Below are 18,850 nucleotides of genomic sequence, written 5' to 3'. Positions count from 1 at the left end.
ATTTTCTCCCATGCTTCAGATAGAACCTAGTCTCATACATGCTAAGCACTGCCACTGAGATACCTGCTCCCTGACCCCTGAAAATATTTTATTATGGTATTATAGATATAACATGAGATTTGCCATTTTAACCATTTTAAGTATATGACTCAGTAGTATTAACTACATTCTTTCCATTGTGAAACCATCACCATTATGTATTTCTAAAACTTTCATCATCTGAAATTAAAGTCTGTACAATAATAATTCATTTCCCCTTGCTCCTAGCCCTTGTTAATGCCCAGTTGACTTTGTATCCCTATGAATTTGCTCATTATGGAGTTTTCATCTAAGTGATATTTGACATTCTGTATTAGGCATTCATTCAGCCTAATATTTTCAATATGTATGAATATGTGTTCCTCTTTGTAGCTGAATAATAATTGTGTAGACAGTGGACGTCGTGGGTTTTAATACCCCCCCATCCTGTGTGTGGAGAGGTCGTACTTTCTTAGCCACGCTTCTTTTGCCTTCACTCAGATAAACCACGTAGCAGATATGCTGTCAACAACTCGGGTGAACATGTGGATGACCAGGATGGTGACTCCAGGTACGTTCTCATCAGTCATTCTGGGCAGGAGGGCTGGTTCTCTTCCTAGGCCTGAGCAGAGCTCTGCCTTCCTGTTGACCCAGATGTTTGTCCCTCTGAGAAATCTGGTGCCCTTTTCCATGTATTGAAGAGCAGGGACTATACTGCTAGGCCCTGACTTGCTTAGATTTTTAGCTCATGCACCAGCTGTGGCCAGTGTGTTGGTAAAGGAGCCAGAGGATGGATAAGGCATGGCTGCATGGTACATTTCTCTCCAATGAGAGGATCTTAGAGGAAGGCAGATCCCTTTGCTGTTCTTAGACCTGCTTCCTTGGCTCAGTAATCAGATGCAGGTGTTCAGGCACAATGCAGCCTGGGCACAGTGACACTCCTTTAGGCCTGGATGGAAGGCAAGTTTTGCCCCTCCCTGTGTTCACTCCTCTGTCAGGAGGACTGTAAGGCTCTCCATTCATAGTACCACTTCTGTCTTCCTATGTTCATAGTAAGGTTAGTAAGAGACAGTACATGCCTGGATAAAGGAGAGAAGATTGTGATTTACCTGCCTGGATCCCCTGAAACAGACAGTGGCCCATGTGAGGTGGAAGATAGGGCTTCCAGTTGTGTGGTGGTGATTCACGCCTTTGATCCCAGCACGCAGGAGGCAGAGACAGGAGGACCTACGAAGTGAGTTCAGGACAGCCACGGCCACACAGAGTAAACCCTGTCTCAAAAAAACCAAACCAAAAGAACAACAACAGGATAGGGCTTTTCTCCCAGAAGGCCACTGAGACTCCACACTGGGTCTTTGCTGTGTAGTGAGTCAGTGCTGTTTCCTGTCAGTTCTTTGTGGAGGCACATGTACAGTTGTGCCAAAAGTATGTGGGGTTTTTGTTTGTTTTATTTTATTTCATTTTTAGTTTTTGTGTCAGGGTTTCAGGCCGGCCTTTATGTAGCTAAGGATCCCCTTGAACTGATCTTTCTGCCTCTACCTCTCAAGTGCTGAACTGACAGGCATATGCCATTGTGTCTATTTTATGTGGTCCTAGGGATAAAACCCAGGACTTCTTGCTTATTAGGTGGGAACGACACAGGCGGCCATGTTGATGCACGAGTCACATCCTCAGCTCCTAAAGTATGTGTGTGTCCCCTGAAACAGTTTCTTTGTGTAGCCTTGGCTGTCCTGGAACTTGATCTGTAGTTCAGGCTGTCCTGGAACTCACAGAGATCATCTGCCTCTTCCTCCAGAGTGCTGGGATTAAAGGCATGGCCAAAGTGGTTTTTATTTGTTTGTTTGTTTTTTTGCCCTTCCTTGTGAGCATGGTAGAAGTGGGGGGAAGAATGGTAGGTTGGGGTGGTTGGGGATGGAAAATTACTGGTCTTTTTGGAGGAAACTCTTGATGTAGAAGCTTGTGGGTATTTTTCCTTTAAGGATAGTGGCTCGAAATAAATGTGTCACAAGGCACATAGAAAGCTTTTCCCCCAGCTGGTTGTGGTGGTACCTGTCTGCAATAAATAGTACTTGGAAGGTGGACACAGGGAGGGTCAAGAATTGAAGGGCAGCTTCAGCTCCTTAGCAAAATTTCAGGCCAGCCTGGGCTACATGAGGCTGTCTCAAAACAAAACCAAGACAAACCCTTTTGCCCCTCCATGCTGGGCAGGTAGGTGTGTCTTGATTTCCACCTGTGCCACAGATTACTGTGGAGCAGGACTGCCCTCATGGCACCTCCTGATTGGTATTCTCTACTGATGAAATGAGCCAACTCAAGCCAAGTTTAAGTATAAAGGCAGGGTCACTGGGGTCAGTTCTCAGGTGTGTTCAGCAGTTCCAGGGAATTAAGTCCAGGGAAGTCGCCATGCAGAGGGAGACAGAAAAGCGGAGTGGGTGTTGAGGGAGCTGAGAGAAAGGAGAGAAGGAAGGGGGGAAGGGAGAGAGAAAGAGAGAGAGAGAGAGAGAGAGAGAGAGAACCAAAATGTCTGGATTATATAGTGAAGAGCCTCTGGGGGAGAGGTCTGGGCTAGAAAGTTCAGGCAGGGACTGAGAGCTGCTGGCCTCCAGATCGCTGTGGTATGTTAATTAGTCCTCAGCCTCTTATCACAGGTCTGAATCCCAAGAATCATTGGAGTTGAGGCTTCTAACTCTAACCCCTCCTCCCTAGTTTTTCAAGATAGGTTTCTCTATGTAGCTCTGGCTATCCTAGAACTCTCTGTAGACCAGGCTGGCCTCAAACTCACAGAGATCCATCTGCCTCTGTCTTGAGCATCAAAGGTCACCATGCCACCATGTCAGACTTTGAACAGCACCTCATTCTTGAAGCTAAATTTCAGAGACTTATAAAGATGTTTTTATAAGGACCCATTTCAGTATTTAGCATAATAAAAAGAGAAAACCTTGGGAAGAGTGCTTTTGTCTAAATTCTTCAGTTGAGCTTGAGAATTGCTTTAATTGGTAATTTTAACATTACATCATTTGCTGATCTGTGGCCCCATGACTACAAGACGAGATCAATTCCCTTTGGGACCCAGTTCTCTGCAAGGCCTTATCCCCCTCCTAAATCCCTAGCTCAGAGCGGCTCAGAGCAGTGCAGTGCTGCAGCAAACCCACGCTGTCTTCCCCGACTGTCCCCAAAGGTGCCTCCCTTTCTGGGACCTGCCGGGTGTTCTGCTGCCAGCTTCCCAGGTGGAAGCCTAGCTGATGGGGTTCTGCCTTTTGTAATCCAGGACCAGAACTGTACTTCTCAGTCAGGATTGTAGAGCCTGGCCAGTATGGCTATTTCTACAGAAATACTTGAATTCCCAGCACTATAAACTGGATGTGGTGGTAAATTCCTGTAATCCTAGAATTTAAGAGTTGGAGGCAAGTGGATTAGGCAATCAAGGTCATCTTTGGCTATATGGTAGATTTGAAGTTGACATGGGATATGGGAGACCGTGTCTCAGAAAAATAAACCAACAGAACCAAACAGTCAATAAATAAACATCTCTGAAATGAAAAGAATCCAGCTCCTTAGTCCCTCCTCATCTCAGCTGCTCAGTGACTACTGAATGATATATGCACATTTGGAATGTATCCATCGTGGTAAAAGTTCTGTTGGATGGCCCATTGTGACTGGTCTAGTTGTAAGAGATAATGCCAAGTGAGGCTTGACCTGTCAGGCTGCTGAGTGAAGTCTATTAAACATCTCACCCTTCCGTGCTGTGCTATATAATCTGATGAGCTTAAGTTTGAAGCTGCTAGGGAAGTCCTCCTTTGTTATATGTTCCTCTTACATGGGTCTTTGGCCACGTGTTTCTTGGTGAGAGCAAGCTGGACAGAGAACAGTGGGTCATGCAACTATGTAGCTTTCCGTTGCTTGGAAAGCAGCAGGTTCTAGAATAAAATGTTCTTCACAGGGACATAGAATATCAAACCACTAAAAACCTAAGTCAGATAGTCCAGAAACCCCAGTGTCCTGACATGAGTGAGCTTGGTTCTACTGTGACCTCCTTACCAGCTAGGGTAAGGTAGGGTAAACTCAGGGAGGTCAGTGTGCAGGCGGTCCACCACATTTCAGGATATGGGCCTGGATGATGCACACATGACACTATAGGTCAGAAGGCTCTCCTGTCTGGGCATCTTATTTGTTCTCACACAGATAAGAAACTGACTTTTGGGAAGATCAGATACTGTCCCAGGTATAGAGATAAGTCTTGTGGCACTAGGGTCTGGTCTTTTGATGTTGTCCTGGATTCTGAACAGTGACTCTCATTCTCTCCTGGCCTGTATTTCTGTGTGAGAATTTGAGCTTTAGTGAGAAAAACCCCTTGGTAAGTGTTCATCTGGGGTATGTATGTCTTCTTTCTCGTCCGGTAAGTTCTGTCATTCAGCTAATACTTAAGAGTGGTGCTTCCACTAGACTTTAATGCTGTTTTTATAAAACAACCTTGTAACTTTTCATGGTTTTAAGGAAAGAATGTTTTGTTTGGTCTTGATGGTCCTGTTCCTATTTCAGCAAGCCATGTCCTCCAACCGATGAGCAATTGGTTGCAGGGTAAGACCAAGATCTCTCCACCCTTTTTCTGTCTTGATTCCGGCTGCCTTATCTTCTTGTAATTGTGCTTACTGCCTAATTCCTCTCAATGTTGAAGAATGACTAACGAGGTGCATAGGCCCTAGCTTGGAACCCTCCCTGCCTCTCAAGAGCCCAGATTTCCTTTTCCCACCCAGAATTATTTAGCTGTTTCTCATCCCCTGAGAACCTAAAATATGGTTGGCTGGCACCAGAGAGATTTCTGTACCAGGTGTGCTGGACAAACCTCCTCCCCCAAAAGGAACTAGTAGTCCCATGACGTTGGGTCACCATGTGTGGGTTTCTCATCTTCCTGTCCCAGTGTCACAGCAGGGGATCATGACCATTGCTCCTTGGCTTTGGTTTTGAGAGAGGGAGAAGCAGAGAAATAGTCTGTATTAACAACATTTGAGTATTTGAGGGCTTAGTTAAATACTCAGGATTAGATCGAACTGAATATTCCAAGTAGTGGCAAAAATGTCCCCATGAAGATGATACAGAGCTGTTATAGGCTGCACTGTCTTGTCCCCTGCAGTGTATCCTGTGTGGGCCGTGGATGTACATATAGTGAGTTTCCACCAACTGGCAGGCAGAGGGGCTGGAGAGAGGGCTCAGTGGTTCAGAGCATGTGTTCTTGCAGAGGGCTTGGGTTCAATTCTGAGCACACATAATGACAGCTCACAACTCTCTAATTTCAGTTTCAGGGGATCCAGTGCCCTCTTCATGGCTGTCTTCCATGGGCCTCAGATACACACCTGATGCACATACAGGCAGGAAGAAATATTCGTACACAATTAAAAAAAAAAAAAAAGGCAGATTGAAGGTGTAGAGTTGTGCTCCTTTCCCGTCTCTGTCCCTCTCTGTTTTTGGGTAGCCCCGGCCCAGAATGTTTTGTTAAAAATAGAACCCTGGTCTGCTTTTCACGTGGGCTGTTACGTCTTCCTGACTGTGTTTTTCTTAGATGTTCAAGTTAGAAATTTGTAGTTTTTGTAGCAGCTGTTTATTTTCTATTACATTTACCATGTTTTCAAAGGATTTTTGTAAATTTTGGAAACAGTGAACCTTGCTCCTTGTAATTTGCTAATGTAAGTTATACCCCTTCCCTGGTCTCATGATGACTTTCTCTTTGTGAACATTACATCATCAAGCACTGTGTGACGTCCCCAGCCAAGCAAGTTTCTTTTCCTCATAAATGTGTAATGTCAGGAGGTGGCATGCCGCTCAGACCTGCTCAGATTAACAGAATGGCCAGCTGCACAGGGACTTCCTGGAACAGCTGTTTAAGGCAGTATGGCTTAAGTTCAGTAATACATATCCATCTCTGGGGGTCGGGCCTCTGAGAGGGTAAGATTTGATTTTGTTCCTTCAGGGGTGATTTTCCTATTCATGGAGGGGAGTTGCTTGCCTCTGGGCATCCCTGAATAGCATGTCTGTGGCTCTTCATGACAGAGTGGGATTTTTTAGTGGAGATTTTGACTATCAAGGAAGAAACGTTCTGGAGTGGTTATGGTCATTCTTCCATCTGCTCTTTTTGCCTGTGAAGTTTTTGAATGATAGATGGGAGAATGTCAGATGCTGCTTGCTTAGATGTGATGTGAAATGTTGGCTGGATCAGAGCGGAGATGTTTGGTAGGGTTTCACTATCCTGAGCCTTCTGCATCAGTGTGTCCTTCAGACAGGTGGAATAGGGCAGAAAGCTGTGTAGAGTTTTTGAATAAAACCTATAAAATACCCTAGTCTGAGATACTGGGGTCTTCCATCTCTGTTTCAATCACCCAGACATTAATGTTCCAGGAAAGGAGGGACTAAGGACTTGGCTATGTGTCCTGCAGGTCCCAAAATGTCAGTGATAAGACTAGTTCTAGAAGGTTTGACCAGACCCTCATTGCAGAGAGCAGAGAATCCCCTTGTGACCAACTCTCTGTATCTGGTTTATTTAGGGGCGCAGAAGCCCTGTGGCAGCTGGGGGATCCTGCTGATTCTGCAGGAAACCAGTGAAAGTCTTCCAGGCCACAGCAGCCTGGAGCTTTCTCACTAGCATGGACAGAAGTGGGAGAATTGCACAGCTGCTTGTCCTGCATGTTGAGCATAGCTGGCTTCTGCTCAATACTGTCTCCAGGTCACCAGCGGTGCAGCTCTGCTCTGTATAGGGTAGATTAGAATGAATGCCCCCTTAGACAACACTTTCATCCAGGTGTCATTTGCTGCTTTGGAGTTGAGTCACAGCAGCTGCTTGAAGCTGACCTTCCTTTTTCATCATGCAATGGAGGAATTATGTTGTTAGTCTGTCTCTCTTCCCCCAACTGAGAATGCCTCCAGAAGAAACAAGACTAAGGTCCCACAATGGGATGTTTGTCCCAGATGGTCTCTTGCAGGACTGTAAGGGTCTCCCTGCCCAGGGCAGACTATGGTTCTGGGAGTGCTGGAGCTGTCTTCCCCAACCCTCCCCTCCCACCTAGATATTAGAAAGCTTTTCTTAGTAGATAGGTGAGCAGAGGTGCTTTCTCTCTTCAGGGATAGAGCAGAAACAGTGACTGTATGTCTACAGTGGAGGCCCTCAGTCCCTGGTCTCTGAGATAAGAGGCAACACCAGGCCCCAGTGTTCTCCTCCCTGCAGGCAACTCACTTATCCAGGTCCACCAGGCAGGGAGGACTAAGTTTGCAAAGGGGGGACAGATGTACAGATGCCTGTTAGAAGGGGTGATCTTACACAGTGACACCCCAGCCATTCCCACTTCCCCATGGCACTTGTTTCTGTGTATCCCATGTTCCTGTAACACAGTGCATCTGCATGCCTTGTACAAAATTCCCTCAATGAGAATTGGGAAGTTTAAGTGTTCAGAATAAGGGAAGGCCTGGGCAGCAGTGCTGAAAGAGATATAGTTAGCATACTGCATGCATCATTAAGCATGTTCCCTTTTTGTGGCCCTGTTACGGAGGAAATGGGGTCACAGAGGTTGAGAAGTACAGTTCCGTAAACCACAGTGCAGTAAGGAAAGGGCCCCCTGCCTGTGAGCCTCAGTGAGCGGCTTCTGAGGGCAGTGCCAACCCAGCTCATCTTCCTTTCAAGTGCAAACTGCAGCTGTTTCTCTTCTAATTTCATACAGCATGCAAGAAATGACAGCATGTGCCTCAGCCTGTGCTTCTCCTGCCTTCTACCTGTAATTCTGGTGATTTCACATCCCTACCTTGGGATTGCTGCAAGAGTGTCACTGACAGAAATGCCACCCACTGGGGACAAAGTAGCTCCACAAACTGCCATTTTCTGAGCCACTCCCCCCTTGTGGGTACCTGGGCACGGTGTTGTGATTTTCACTAATGCATTTTCATCCTACCTTTTAAAAATTTTAAGGTTCTCGGATGTTATTCTGGCAACAATTTTGGCAACCAAGTCTGAAATGTGCGGGCAAAAATTTGAACTGAAGATTGATAATGTACGGTTTGTTGGGCACCCAACGCTGCTGCAGCATGCTCTGGGGCAGGTATGGCCCTTCTTAGCAGGTAGGATTTTTCTAGGGTGGGTGGGCCTGGCCTCTTCTGCCTCTGAGGGTCAGAACTATGCTGACATTGATGCTGCTGGATGTGCCATTGGGGTAGCAGACTTGATCCGATCTTCCTATGAGTTTTGTACCGTCCTGGGTCCTGGGGATCCAGCAGAGAGTAACTGGGGACTTGTTTCCAGGTGCTGTACTCCCTGCCACTAACTTGTCTTTTCATTCAGTGTTGCATGGACCCCAAGGTCTTCCACAGGCTATGCCGTTGTTGGCCCACTGAGATACACCCAGCTCTCTGTTACCAGCCTTTGCATACTACATTCTGGGTCTCGACTAACTGGCCTTTCCTCTTATATATTTGCTTTCAGAGGAGGCAACAGAATGAGTTAACTAATAATGGTCTAGCTTCTGAACTTTCTAAGAAATGGTGCAAGCGCTTCCTGTTAAATGCTGCTTTAATAGCCAACATATTTTATTATTATTTTATTATTATTGTGTTAAAGTTTCTGTATATGTATGTAAACTTTCTGATGGATGAGTATTTGGGTAAAGAGGAATGTTAATGAAGTAGAATGTACTATTACCCAGAGGAGCTTGTACACGAGAGCCAGTGTCCTGTGTGCGGGGAGGATCTCTAACAGCATCACTTAGGCTCAGAAGGGCTTCAGAATGCCATACCATCTAGAAATTGTATAAAGAGCTGTGAGCTGTGCTGTGCCTTGCAGGCTTCACCCATGTGGGGAGCTTCTGGGGCCATTGGAAATATCTTACCCCTTTGATATCCTCCTACAATGGTCTTTAATGATGGCTCAGTTTCTGTGTGAGAGGGATAGTTGACAGTCACTTCTGTAGAACTGGAGTGACAGACAGGGATGAGTACATTTGCTGGGTGTTATAAGGAGGGTTGGGATCCAGGGTTCTAACTCCCTCTGTAGGCAACACTTGTAATTAGGCTTGAAGAATTCCTACTTCACAGTGGTAGTTTGAATACTTCGGTGTTTGTGACTGAGCTGCCTAGATGCCACAACTGGGAAGAGACATGGTCTTGGTTCTGTGGCAAGATTGGCTGCCCCTTTTCATCATGGCTGCTGAGCACCATCCTGTCTCTTAACGTCCTGAGTACTTGCTGTGTGTGGCAGCAGGGCCATGGTTCTGGGCTCTCCACCCACTTGTCTCTTTCTGTCCTGTCAGTTGGGGCATTGTCACCTTGATTCCTTCAGTCACTGAACTCAGAGTGTCAGCCATTCTGCTCTTCTATGCGTGTGATTCATTTGTTTGAGTGGGTTGACTCCTCTCTGAGAAAAAGCACTATAGCTTCTCAAAGACTCTGGGGAACATCTTTCTCCCATTTTACCATTCTTCTGGGCCTTTCTCATGTGTGAAGTAGAATAGATCTGAACACTTTCTGTGGAAAGTCATGGCTCTCTGTTGGCAGTGGTGTCTCACCCCTGATTCCAGAATTGTGAGTTCAAGACCAGCTTAGATTCAGAGTAATTTCTTTGTCACCCTGCAGTTCATAGTGATACTGACATAAACAGTATCACAGATAAACAGATAGACGGACAGGATGTCATACCTTTGATTTATTAGAATTATGCTCTTTTACAGGCCTCCAAGACAGATCCAGCTCCAAAACGGGAAGCACCAACTATGATTCTTTTCAATGTGGTATTTGCATTGAGGGTGAGTATTTGCACAGCAGTTAGATCAGGAAGGAGGCTCTGAGGTAGAAGAACCAGTGTGCAGGGAGTTTTCATTGACCCAGAGCTCCGACTGTGGACATGACAGTTTCTCTTTTGGTGTGCAGGTGGAGGCATGGCTCATTGTTCTTCTCTCCTCCCCTTCCTCTTCCAGCTTTTTCTGTAAACTCATACATAGAACAATATTTACTTTATTAACATGGATAACTAGGACCCAAGACCTCATGCGTGCTGGGCAAGCACTCTGTTTTGAAGCTTCATCCTTAGCTGACTGCTTCTCATTTTATAAGGGTACAATTTTAAAGTGTATGGTGTCACACACCTCTAGTGGGAGGCTGAGGCAGGAGAATTGCTGCAAATTTGAGACCAGCCAATGCCAGCGAATGAGATCCTTTCTCAAAAACAAACAGACAGATGAACATTCAGCTAGACTAGATGTTACATTTCTATAATCCTAGCACTTGGGGAACTGAAGTAGGACAATCAGGAGTTCAAGGTCAGCTTCTGCTACATAGTGAATTTAAAGCCAGTTTGGGCTACACGAAACCCTATCTTTTTAATTGGGTAACCCAATTACCCAATTATACAATTTAAGTCACACATGACTGCTCACCTTTGGCTGTATAGTAAGACCTCAAATCACCAAATAATAAAATTCACAATTTAGTTATACGTAATTACACTTATAATGTAATGTCACCATTTATCATTCATCCTGTTCACTACTGCTATCTAGAGTCACACTTTATCCCTCTTAACAGGAAGCCCATGAGGAACCCAGTAGCAGTTTGTGTGCTTCTGTATTTCAGAGCAAGATCTAGGCCTCAGCTGGGCTTGGTGGCACACACCTGTAATCCCAGCACTCGGGGAGACAGAGGCAGGCAGATCACTATGCGTTCAAGGCCAGCCTGGTCTACAAAGTGAGTCCAGGAAAGCAAAGACTACCCAGAGAAACCCTGTCTCAAGGGAGATAAAAAAAGATCTAGGCCTCATGTCCATTCTTTATTTTTATTGATGTGCATGAATACATGTGTGTCTGTCCAAGGCCAGAAGAGAAGTTATGTCACCTGAAGCTGGAGTTTCAAGCGGTCTGTGAACCGCTCTATGTATACTAGGAACAGAACTCTGGACCCTCTGGAAGAATAGCAAGTGTTTTTAACCATTGAGCCATCTGTCCAGCCCTTTCTCTCTCTCTCTCTCTTTTTTTTTTTTCATTTCTGTTCTTTTGAGACAGGGTCTCAGTCTGTAGCTGTGGCTGGCCTAGAACTTGCCATATAGATAAGGCTTGACTGAAAATCACAGAAACCTGCCTGCCTCTGCTTCCTGAGTGCTGGGATTAAAGGTATGCGCCACCAAACCTGGCTTTTGTTTCTTTTTTAGAAATGGTCTTGTATATCCCAGGCTAGCCATGAACTCTTACCTATTTGGGATGACCTAGAACTCCTGATCCTCCCACTTCCACCTCACAAGGGCTAGTATTATAGGCAGGTGTCCTATGCCTGTCCTATGTCCATTCATTATTCCATTACCAGACACATCTATAAAATAATGGTTATTATTTTATGCTGTGATACCCTTTTGACTCTGTATGTATGGTATCTCAGTGTGTATGGTATCTCTGGCTCTGCTAGTCCCATCACATTTTACACATCCATATTTGTCTCATTGGGCAGACTGCCATACCTGCTTCCTGACTTTCTGTGTTACAGACTGGAAGTTTCTATAAAGTTTTGGTTATGTTTGCATACAAGTTTTTGGGAGGCAGAAAGTCCCATGGGTAGTGATATAGTAACGTTGGTGCTGCTTCTTATTCTGTCCTGTGAAAGTTTACTTTGTTTGCAGTGGTGTCACATAGCCCAGGCTGGCCTCAAACTTCATACATAGACTTAAACTTGATCCCTCTACCTCTTGTCTCCCAAGTGATGCCGTTACCGGGGTTAAGCTACCACACATGGCTGCAAGGCTGCTCTTTGTAAGCATTCTCATTACACTTTCTAGGTGACAGCTTTCCCAGCATGTCCCCGCATAGCCTGGTTGCTGAAAGCAGCCTCCTCAGTGTCAGCCTGTCATTGAGTGTCAGAGCGTGTCATTGAGCCTTATGGTGGGGCGGGGGTAGGACCACCTTGCGCAAAGGGGACACTCAAACAGGTGGTCTCCAGTAGCTGATGTAGGCATGCTTTTGCACCTCAGCTAGTGGCACCTCCAACACAGAGAAAGACTCAGGTGTAATGTCAGTCCTTCGTCACAGGAGTAATCTGTGTTCAAGACTATTCTCTCCCCTGTTTTTCTAATGGAAGTGTTTTACACAGCCTCTTAAATGCACATTTCGTTTTGAAGCAATTGTATATGCTTTATAAATCAGCCCTTATAGGACATGGGTGGGGGGACGCCTTAGGTATAAAGAATCAGGGCAGACTGCCTGGTTGCAAGTCCTCCCAGGTATTAGTTCTTTTGTAAACATGGGACTCACTGAGAATCTAGAAAATCTCCCACTCCAGGGGAACAAAGTATTCTCTGGGTAAGATGTTGACTTAGAGGTGACAGGCACAGGGTCACCTGGCAAATAAACAGGATGAGAAAACAGCACGAGAGGTCCTAATCAGTGGTGCCATTTGGCCTTCTCTCTTCTAACCATGTCCCCCAAAGTATTACTCAGCATTTCTGCTAGCCTCTGGAAACACTGAGTCATGCCTGGCTCAGTTATCTGTTCTTTCAAGCGTGTCCGTACACCCTGCAGTGGCTTGCTCCACCCTTGGCCTGGGTGTGTACACCTGCTGGCTGACTGTGGTCACTGATAGGTTCCCGAGGGTGAGGGACACTTCTGACCTGGGAACCTTCTGCATGCAACTTTGACCTGTACAATGGAGACGGGGGAGGGCAGTGTGCCTGGAACCTACTGGTACTCTGGTTAACTTGGGTCTTTGCTAGGAAAACAGATGTTTAGCAAACAGCTAACCCTTGTGTATTGTGTCTGGTAACAGTGTGGCCTACTGAGAATGTAGGCCAGACATGTTCATGAATGGTAAATGCACAACAGTGATTACAGAAACCTCCAGGGTTCTGCTCAGCTCAGCCTCTGTTCTGAGTGCTGTTTGTGTTTGACTAGTTTCCTCTGCTCAGTTGGTTTTTCTTCCTCAGATGAGAACCTGTGACCCAGGATCACGTAAAAGGTGGGTGGGATCAGTGCCCTTAGCTGTCCCTTGCTTTTCTGTATGGTCCTAGCATAGTGAGAATGTGTGTTCCCCATCGAGGACTCCCATAGAGTCATCTCTGCAACTCTGTAGACAGTTGTTCCCAAGACTAGAAATGGAGATGTCAGCCCGCATTTATGTAGGTAGGCTGCAGACATGCATAGGGAATTCTGGATGGTGAGTGCCTATGAGGAGAAACCTAGTAGAGTGGAATGACCCGAGTTTGAGGTCAGTCAGGGACATAGAGAGAGAACATGGCTGTGAAACAAAAACGCTTGTATTATGGGCCAGGGAATAGTTAGTTGTGGAATGGTTGCCTTTTTCATGGTCTACGTTTCAGCTGTGCACATGTATTATCTCCTTACAAATGTGTCTCTGTGTACGTATTTTGAATGTTTGGCCTCTGTCATGCAGGCCAATGCTGACCCATCAGTGATAAACTGTCTGCACAACCTGTCCCGACGCATTGCCACTGTCCTGCAGCATGAGGAGCGCCGCTGCCAGTACCTCACTCGAGAGGCCAAGCTGATCCTAGCACTTCAGGATGAGGTGTCTGCTATGGCTGATGGTAGGTGCAGTTCTCTTTGTGGACTTGGGATATGCTGAGAGTACAGAGGATCTCCACCTGCAAGGGCTTCTCCCACACCACGCCACTATAGTCAGAAGCTAACCAAAGTGTTGGCATTTGGTGAGCTGGACACTAGAGAGAAAGTTCTTACAACAGTCAGTAAGCAGAGACTGGCCAGAGAACTCACAGGACCTTCACATTGAGCTGGTCAGACCAGGGGCACAGGAAAGCTCTTCTAGGGGGTCATATGTGGCTCTGCTTTCCCAAATGGATGGTCTGAATTGTTATCTGTAGGTAAGACCCCACATGTTGCTATGTGCTCACCTTTCATTCATTTCATTTAGGACAGGTATCTTTGCCTGGCATTGGCTCTGCTAGACAAATTTGGCCTGGGGTGAGAAACTAAGGGAGGGGCTATTGAGAACGTCCAGCTGGTGAAGTGGGTGATTTCCATTTTAGCTTTTAAATTGAAGAACACAACTATCTCCTAACCAATTATAAAGAATAGTCTTTGTAACTTTTGGTGTGCCCAAAGGACCAAACACAGGAGGTTTGGTTACATCCTTGGCCTCCCTTTCCTAGGGTTAGGAGATGAAGAAAGAATGAGGAACAGAAGTTAGACCAGATTAACTAACAAATTCCTGTCCAATTCTAACACATTTTCAGTCAAAAAATTACTTTCTGTCTTTGAAAATTAGCTGTGTATAGTGATGTACACCTTTAACACCAGCTCGCAGAAGGTAAAGGCCAGTGGACTGAGTTCCAGGTCAGTCAGGGATATAGAGAGAGACCATGTCTCTGAAACAAAAACAGAGGGCCAGGAAATTATGGGCCAGGGAATAGTTAGTTGTAGAGTGGTGGCCTAGTGTATATGAGGGTCTGGATTCATAGGACCCAGAACAAAATGACTACAAAAACAAACAAACACACAAAAAACACTTATATTTTCTATCCTAGTTAATTATGAGAGTAAACAATCCAGAAATTTTATTTCTCCTCCTCTTTCTCCTTCTTATTTAGAACTAGGCACGGTGATACTCTCCTTCAGTCCCAGAACTTGAGAGACAGAGGCAGGTGGATCTCTGTTAGCCTGAGGCCAGCCTGGTCTACATAGTGAGTGCCAGGCCAACTAAGGCTACATAGTGAGACTCAGTCTCTAAAAGGAAAAAAAAAAAGCCGGGTGGTGGCACACGTCTAATTAATCACATTACTCACGGAGGCAGAGGCAGGCGAGCTCTGTAAGTTCAAGGCCAGCCTGGTCTAGAAAGGGAGTCCAAGACAGACAAGGCCACACAGAGAAACCCTGTCTCAAAAAAAAAAAAAAAAAAGGAAAGAAAAAAGAAAAACCAAAACAACAAAAATCTGTTTACAATTAAATATTAAGAAAATGTTCATTTAATTATTATATATTTTTGTTAGAGATTCATGAAGATTAATAAAGGATTTTTCAGTCATAAAAACAAATCTCACTAGCGTATAAGTGTGGGAGGAGAAGTGGGACATGGCATGGGGTCTGGTGATCCAAGAGACACTCATTCTGAGGGAGATGGTAAAATGATTTGCTGCTGTGATTACAAGGTTGTGAAGGCTCGTGACAAGTTTAAATATAAATAGTTCTCATATATTTCATATACAAATAGTTTTGCAGAGCAGCCTTATTCTACATTTATTTTATAGAGCTCAGAAATAACATTGATATCATTATTATTATTACTACTATTATTATAAGGAGTTTCCTGATGTTAGTTTAACATTGCTTTAACATTACTTGTCAATTTTGAATTTGATCTAAAATAGTGCCAGTTCTGGCCTGTGCATGTTTCCTTGCTTTGGAAGCTGTAAATCTTTACCTGTTGTGATTCTTGTAGCAAATGAAGGTCCTCAGTCCCCGTTCCACCACATCCTGCCCAAATGCAAGTTGGCTAGGGACCTCAAAGAAGCTTATGACAGGTAAGATAGGGCCGTGCTTGTTGAACCTCCTCTTCCTGGGTCAGCTTCCTCGCAGCCAGTGCTGCCATAGGCTGGGTACACTCTGGTGTGTGTGTGTGCTGGAGCTCTGCTGAGGCAGGGACAGCTGTGTGGCCACTGTTCAGCAAAGCGACCTTGGTGTCCAGTTTTCAAACGGCAGCCCCTTTGTTGAGTGACGTGTGCTTAGCAGGGACAGTTGCCTCCAGGCTCCTTTGAAAACAGAAGCTCAGCCCAAGATTATACATGAAAGCCTAGAAGTATTTTGAACCGTTAAACAAAGTGTTACTTTATTGAGTTTAACTTAGTGTCAAGTCCTTTACCACTTTTACTGAAGTAGGCTTCACTGTTAGCTCTTCACACACAGGAAATCAAGGGTCAGTGGGTAGAACTGCAGTTGACTGTGATAGTCTGTGCTCCAGGAGAGCTGGAGTTTGAGAGCTGGGTATATAAGGTCTGCAGGTATTGGGAACACAGTGGAAACCCCATGTTAATTTGGTTACATTGGTGGCTGAATACTCTATTAAATGTATACAGCATGCTTAAGCTTTGTGTGTGTGTGTGTTTGTGTGTGTATGTGTGATAGGATCTCACTAAGCGGTCTAGGTTGGCTTGCTGCTTCAGATCCTTCTGCTGGGATTACAGGTGTGTGACACTGGCTTTTATTCATTCATTCGAGACAGGGTTTCTTTGTGTAGCCTTGCTGTCCTGGAACTCACTCTGTAGACCAGGCTGGCCCAAACTCAGAGATCTGCCTGTTTCTGCCTCCTGAGTGCTGGGATTAAAGGCCACCACTGCTGGCCTCTCTTTTATTTTTAAGACCGGGTTCTGTTATGTAACCCTGGCTGGCCTAGCATTAATTCATTTATGTAGACAAGGCTGGGATACATACCATTTGAAAAATAAAGTAAAAAGCAAACCAGTGACTTTAGGTTTCTGAAGAAAAATGTGGACTGGATTGTTGTGGAAGCTGTGTCATCTGCCCGGCACAGCTCAGGGCTTGAGGCATCACATCGCCACCTAGTGGACCAATTCAGAGGTGCAGAGGAATTTGAGCTTTTGGTGAGAAAGGATATACAGATATCCTAGGCAGATATCCCGTTTGTTATGGCACAGGGTCTCCTTCCTCCAGGTGAAATGCTACAGCAGGAAAGTCCTGGAACTTTCCCCGAGGAGACTGAAAGCTGCATTTCTCTGGCAGGATGTGGCAGTTGTGAACTCCTCTGCTCCCACCCCTATCTGATTTTGGCATAGATCTCTAACTGCTCAGTAGCCCCCTTGGCCTGATTTGCCCCCAGCCTCATCCCACAAGGTCTGTGCTTGGCCTTGAGGTCCTGTTCCCTCAGCAATAAAAAGGTGTGAATGAGTATACATTGCTGGGCAGCATCGAATGAAACATCTATCTTCTGGCTGCAGCTGTCTGCCAGATCCCTGAGAAAGGTTTTCTCAGAGAAAATCTAAAGACAGGAAGTTGTGGGTTTAATTGTTGTAGAACTTTGAGAGCATCTTTCCAACAGAACTGTTCTGAATTTACTGTTTTAACAAGGCCAGGGTTCTGGTATAGTTAGCTGGAAACTATATTTCCTTAATGTCTGTAAATATAGATTGGAAGTAGGAATCCCTTAGGAGGTCACCCTGACTGTCCCAGTACGCGTGTCACCTTGTGGAACTCTATGATCCCATGTGACACCTGGGATGTATCCTTCAGTGGGGCAGGGATGTCCCTTTACCTCCTATAACATAATCCTTTGCATAGCTCACCTGCTAATAGTTAAAGAAAAGTATAAATGCAGGAGAAATGATGACATAAATTCCTTGGGGTGTGAAGAAGCGTTTTGTTGAGTGGTTCTCTGAGTTAACAGGGACTGTGGTAGGGTCTGGAAGGCTCAGATCTGTCTTAGCCTGTCTTAGGCTAACCAAGTAAGTAGTGTTGGCTACACTGCTAACTGCTCAAGAGCAAGAGCAAGCCTGTGGATGCCTCTGAATATGCTGAGAGTTACAGGCTGTGTTTCATTTTGAAAAAATGTGCCTATATGTAAAGTTTTGTTTGAAGTCTCAAGGTAGGATTTTTAAAGCCCACCCATGAATGTCTCTTGGTTTGTGCCAACACATGTAGTCGGAAGCCTGCCTGCTGTGTGGGGACAGAATACATGACAGTCTCAGAGTAGGAAGAGGATGATCTGAGGTAAAGACAAAAGTGAGCTTTCGGTTATTAGCTAAAGGTAGGAGTTGGCATTCTTTCTCAGATGCTGAGGAGTAAGGGGGTGAGATAAGCTTGTACACGGTGCGTCTTGGGTTTGGGAGATAGGATTTGGTGCTCTGCACAGTCATGGCATGCAGATGCGGGGCTCTGGCAAAAACTTATCTCCTGTTGCAGAAAGGGCTGGACTCTTCTGCTGTGTGAAGGTTGGATAAGCTTGGGGGCCAGTGTTTTTCTGCAGACTGTTTTTAGGCTAAATAATTAAACACCTGCAAATAGAAACACAAGTGTAGCAGGAAACCCTGGGCTTCATTTTAAAATGCGGATTACAGAAGTGGGGACAGCCTTTCTCCTTTTCTCCTCTCAACAGACATTAGTGTGTTTCTTGGTTCACCTTTTGGTGAAGGATTCACCTGACTGTCTTCAGAGCTAGAGGCTAGCTTTTGGGCAGGCACGTTTACAGTGTTCTCCATCCCCATTGCAGAGGTTTGTCCAGATGTACATCTGGTCCTCCGGAGACTCATAATGGTAGTGCTCAGTGACTCCATACCACAGAGCTTGGTTAGTTTGTAATGAGGCTCCAGCTCAGTCCAGAGGGACAGACACAGGCTGGGGATCCTGTCGGCTGTCATGAGGTTGGCAGAGACCCTGGAGCTGTGAAGGTGTTATAAAGGCCTTAAAGTGTCTCTGATTTCCCCCATGCCCACAGCTCGCATTTAACCCTGGCTTACACTGCCACACAAGTCTGTGTGTACCTTCCCCTATAACTCTGTGGTTTATATATTATGCCATCCAGAGTTAAGAGTCTCCCAAGGCAAGGTTGTAATTTGTTTCCTTTTTTGCTATACCCAAGGTGCCCGAAATGGTATTTGGAGTTGTACCTAGCAGATGGTTGTCACGGCATCACTGAGGTCCTTAGTGGAGCAGAATCACTGTGTTTGAAATGATAGGAGTCCTGGTATTTAATTCTGATTCCACGTTGTTCCCACAGCTACCCTGTACTATACCCTAAATAAAAGAGCTCAAAAATAGGACCTTCTATTTCTTCCCTTTATGACTATGAGTGAACTAAGTTAACTGGAGGACCCTGGCTAGGATTTGCATGGGCATGACTACAG

The 18,850-nt window shown here is 45.3% G+C and overlaps 2 protein-coding genes across 4 annotated transcripts in view; one reads left to right on the top strand and one right to left on the bottom strand.

The window, feature by feature from the left end:
• Nprl3 (NPR3 like, GATOR1 complex subunit) overlaps window positions 1-18,850 on the top strand; it is a 37,652-nt gene that overhangs the window by 4,313 nt on the left and 14,489 nt on the right. Inside the window, exons 2-7 of one of the 3 annotated variants that reach the window (XM_021657599.2) lie at window positions 520-589; window positions 4,558-4,596; window positions 7,967-8,096; window positions 9,717-9,791; window positions 13,414-13,567; window positions 15,436-15,517. In XM_021657599.2, the coding sequence (XP_021513274.2) occupies window positions 520-589; window positions 4,558-4,596; window positions 7,967-8,096; window positions 9,717-9,791; window positions 13,414-13,567; window positions 15,436-15,517 (550 nt within the window). Of the gene's footprint in view, window positions 1-519; window positions 590-4,557; window positions 4,597-7,966; window positions 8,097-9,716; window positions 9,792-12,876; window positions 12,979-13,413; window positions 13,568-15,435; window positions 15,518-18,850 lie in introns of those variants that run through there. The other 2 variants (XM_021657600.2, XM_060363902.1) reach the window with 2 other exon arrangements.
• Window positions 9,677-18,850, bottom strand: part of Mpg (N-methylpurine DNA glycosylase) — a 34,939-nt gene continuing 25,765 nt past the window's right edge. Inside the window, exon 6 of the mRNA XM_060363905.1 lies at window positions 9,677-9,968. Within this exon, the coding sequence (XP_060219888.1) occupies window positions 9,816-9,968 (153 nt within the window). The 3' untranslated portion in view covers window positions 9,677-9,815. The remainder of the gene's footprint in view (window positions 9,969-18,850) is intronic.

Source organism: Meriones unguiculatus, chromosome 11 (genome assembly GCF_030254825.1).
Source record: "Meriones unguiculatus strain TT.TT164.6M chromosome 11, Bangor_MerUng_6.1, whole genome shotgun sequence".
Taxonomy (NCBI): Eukaryota; Metazoa; Chordata; class Mammalia; order Rodentia; family Muridae; genus Meriones; species Meriones unguiculatus.
This window is presented reverse-complemented; position numbering and strand designations above follow the sequence as displayed.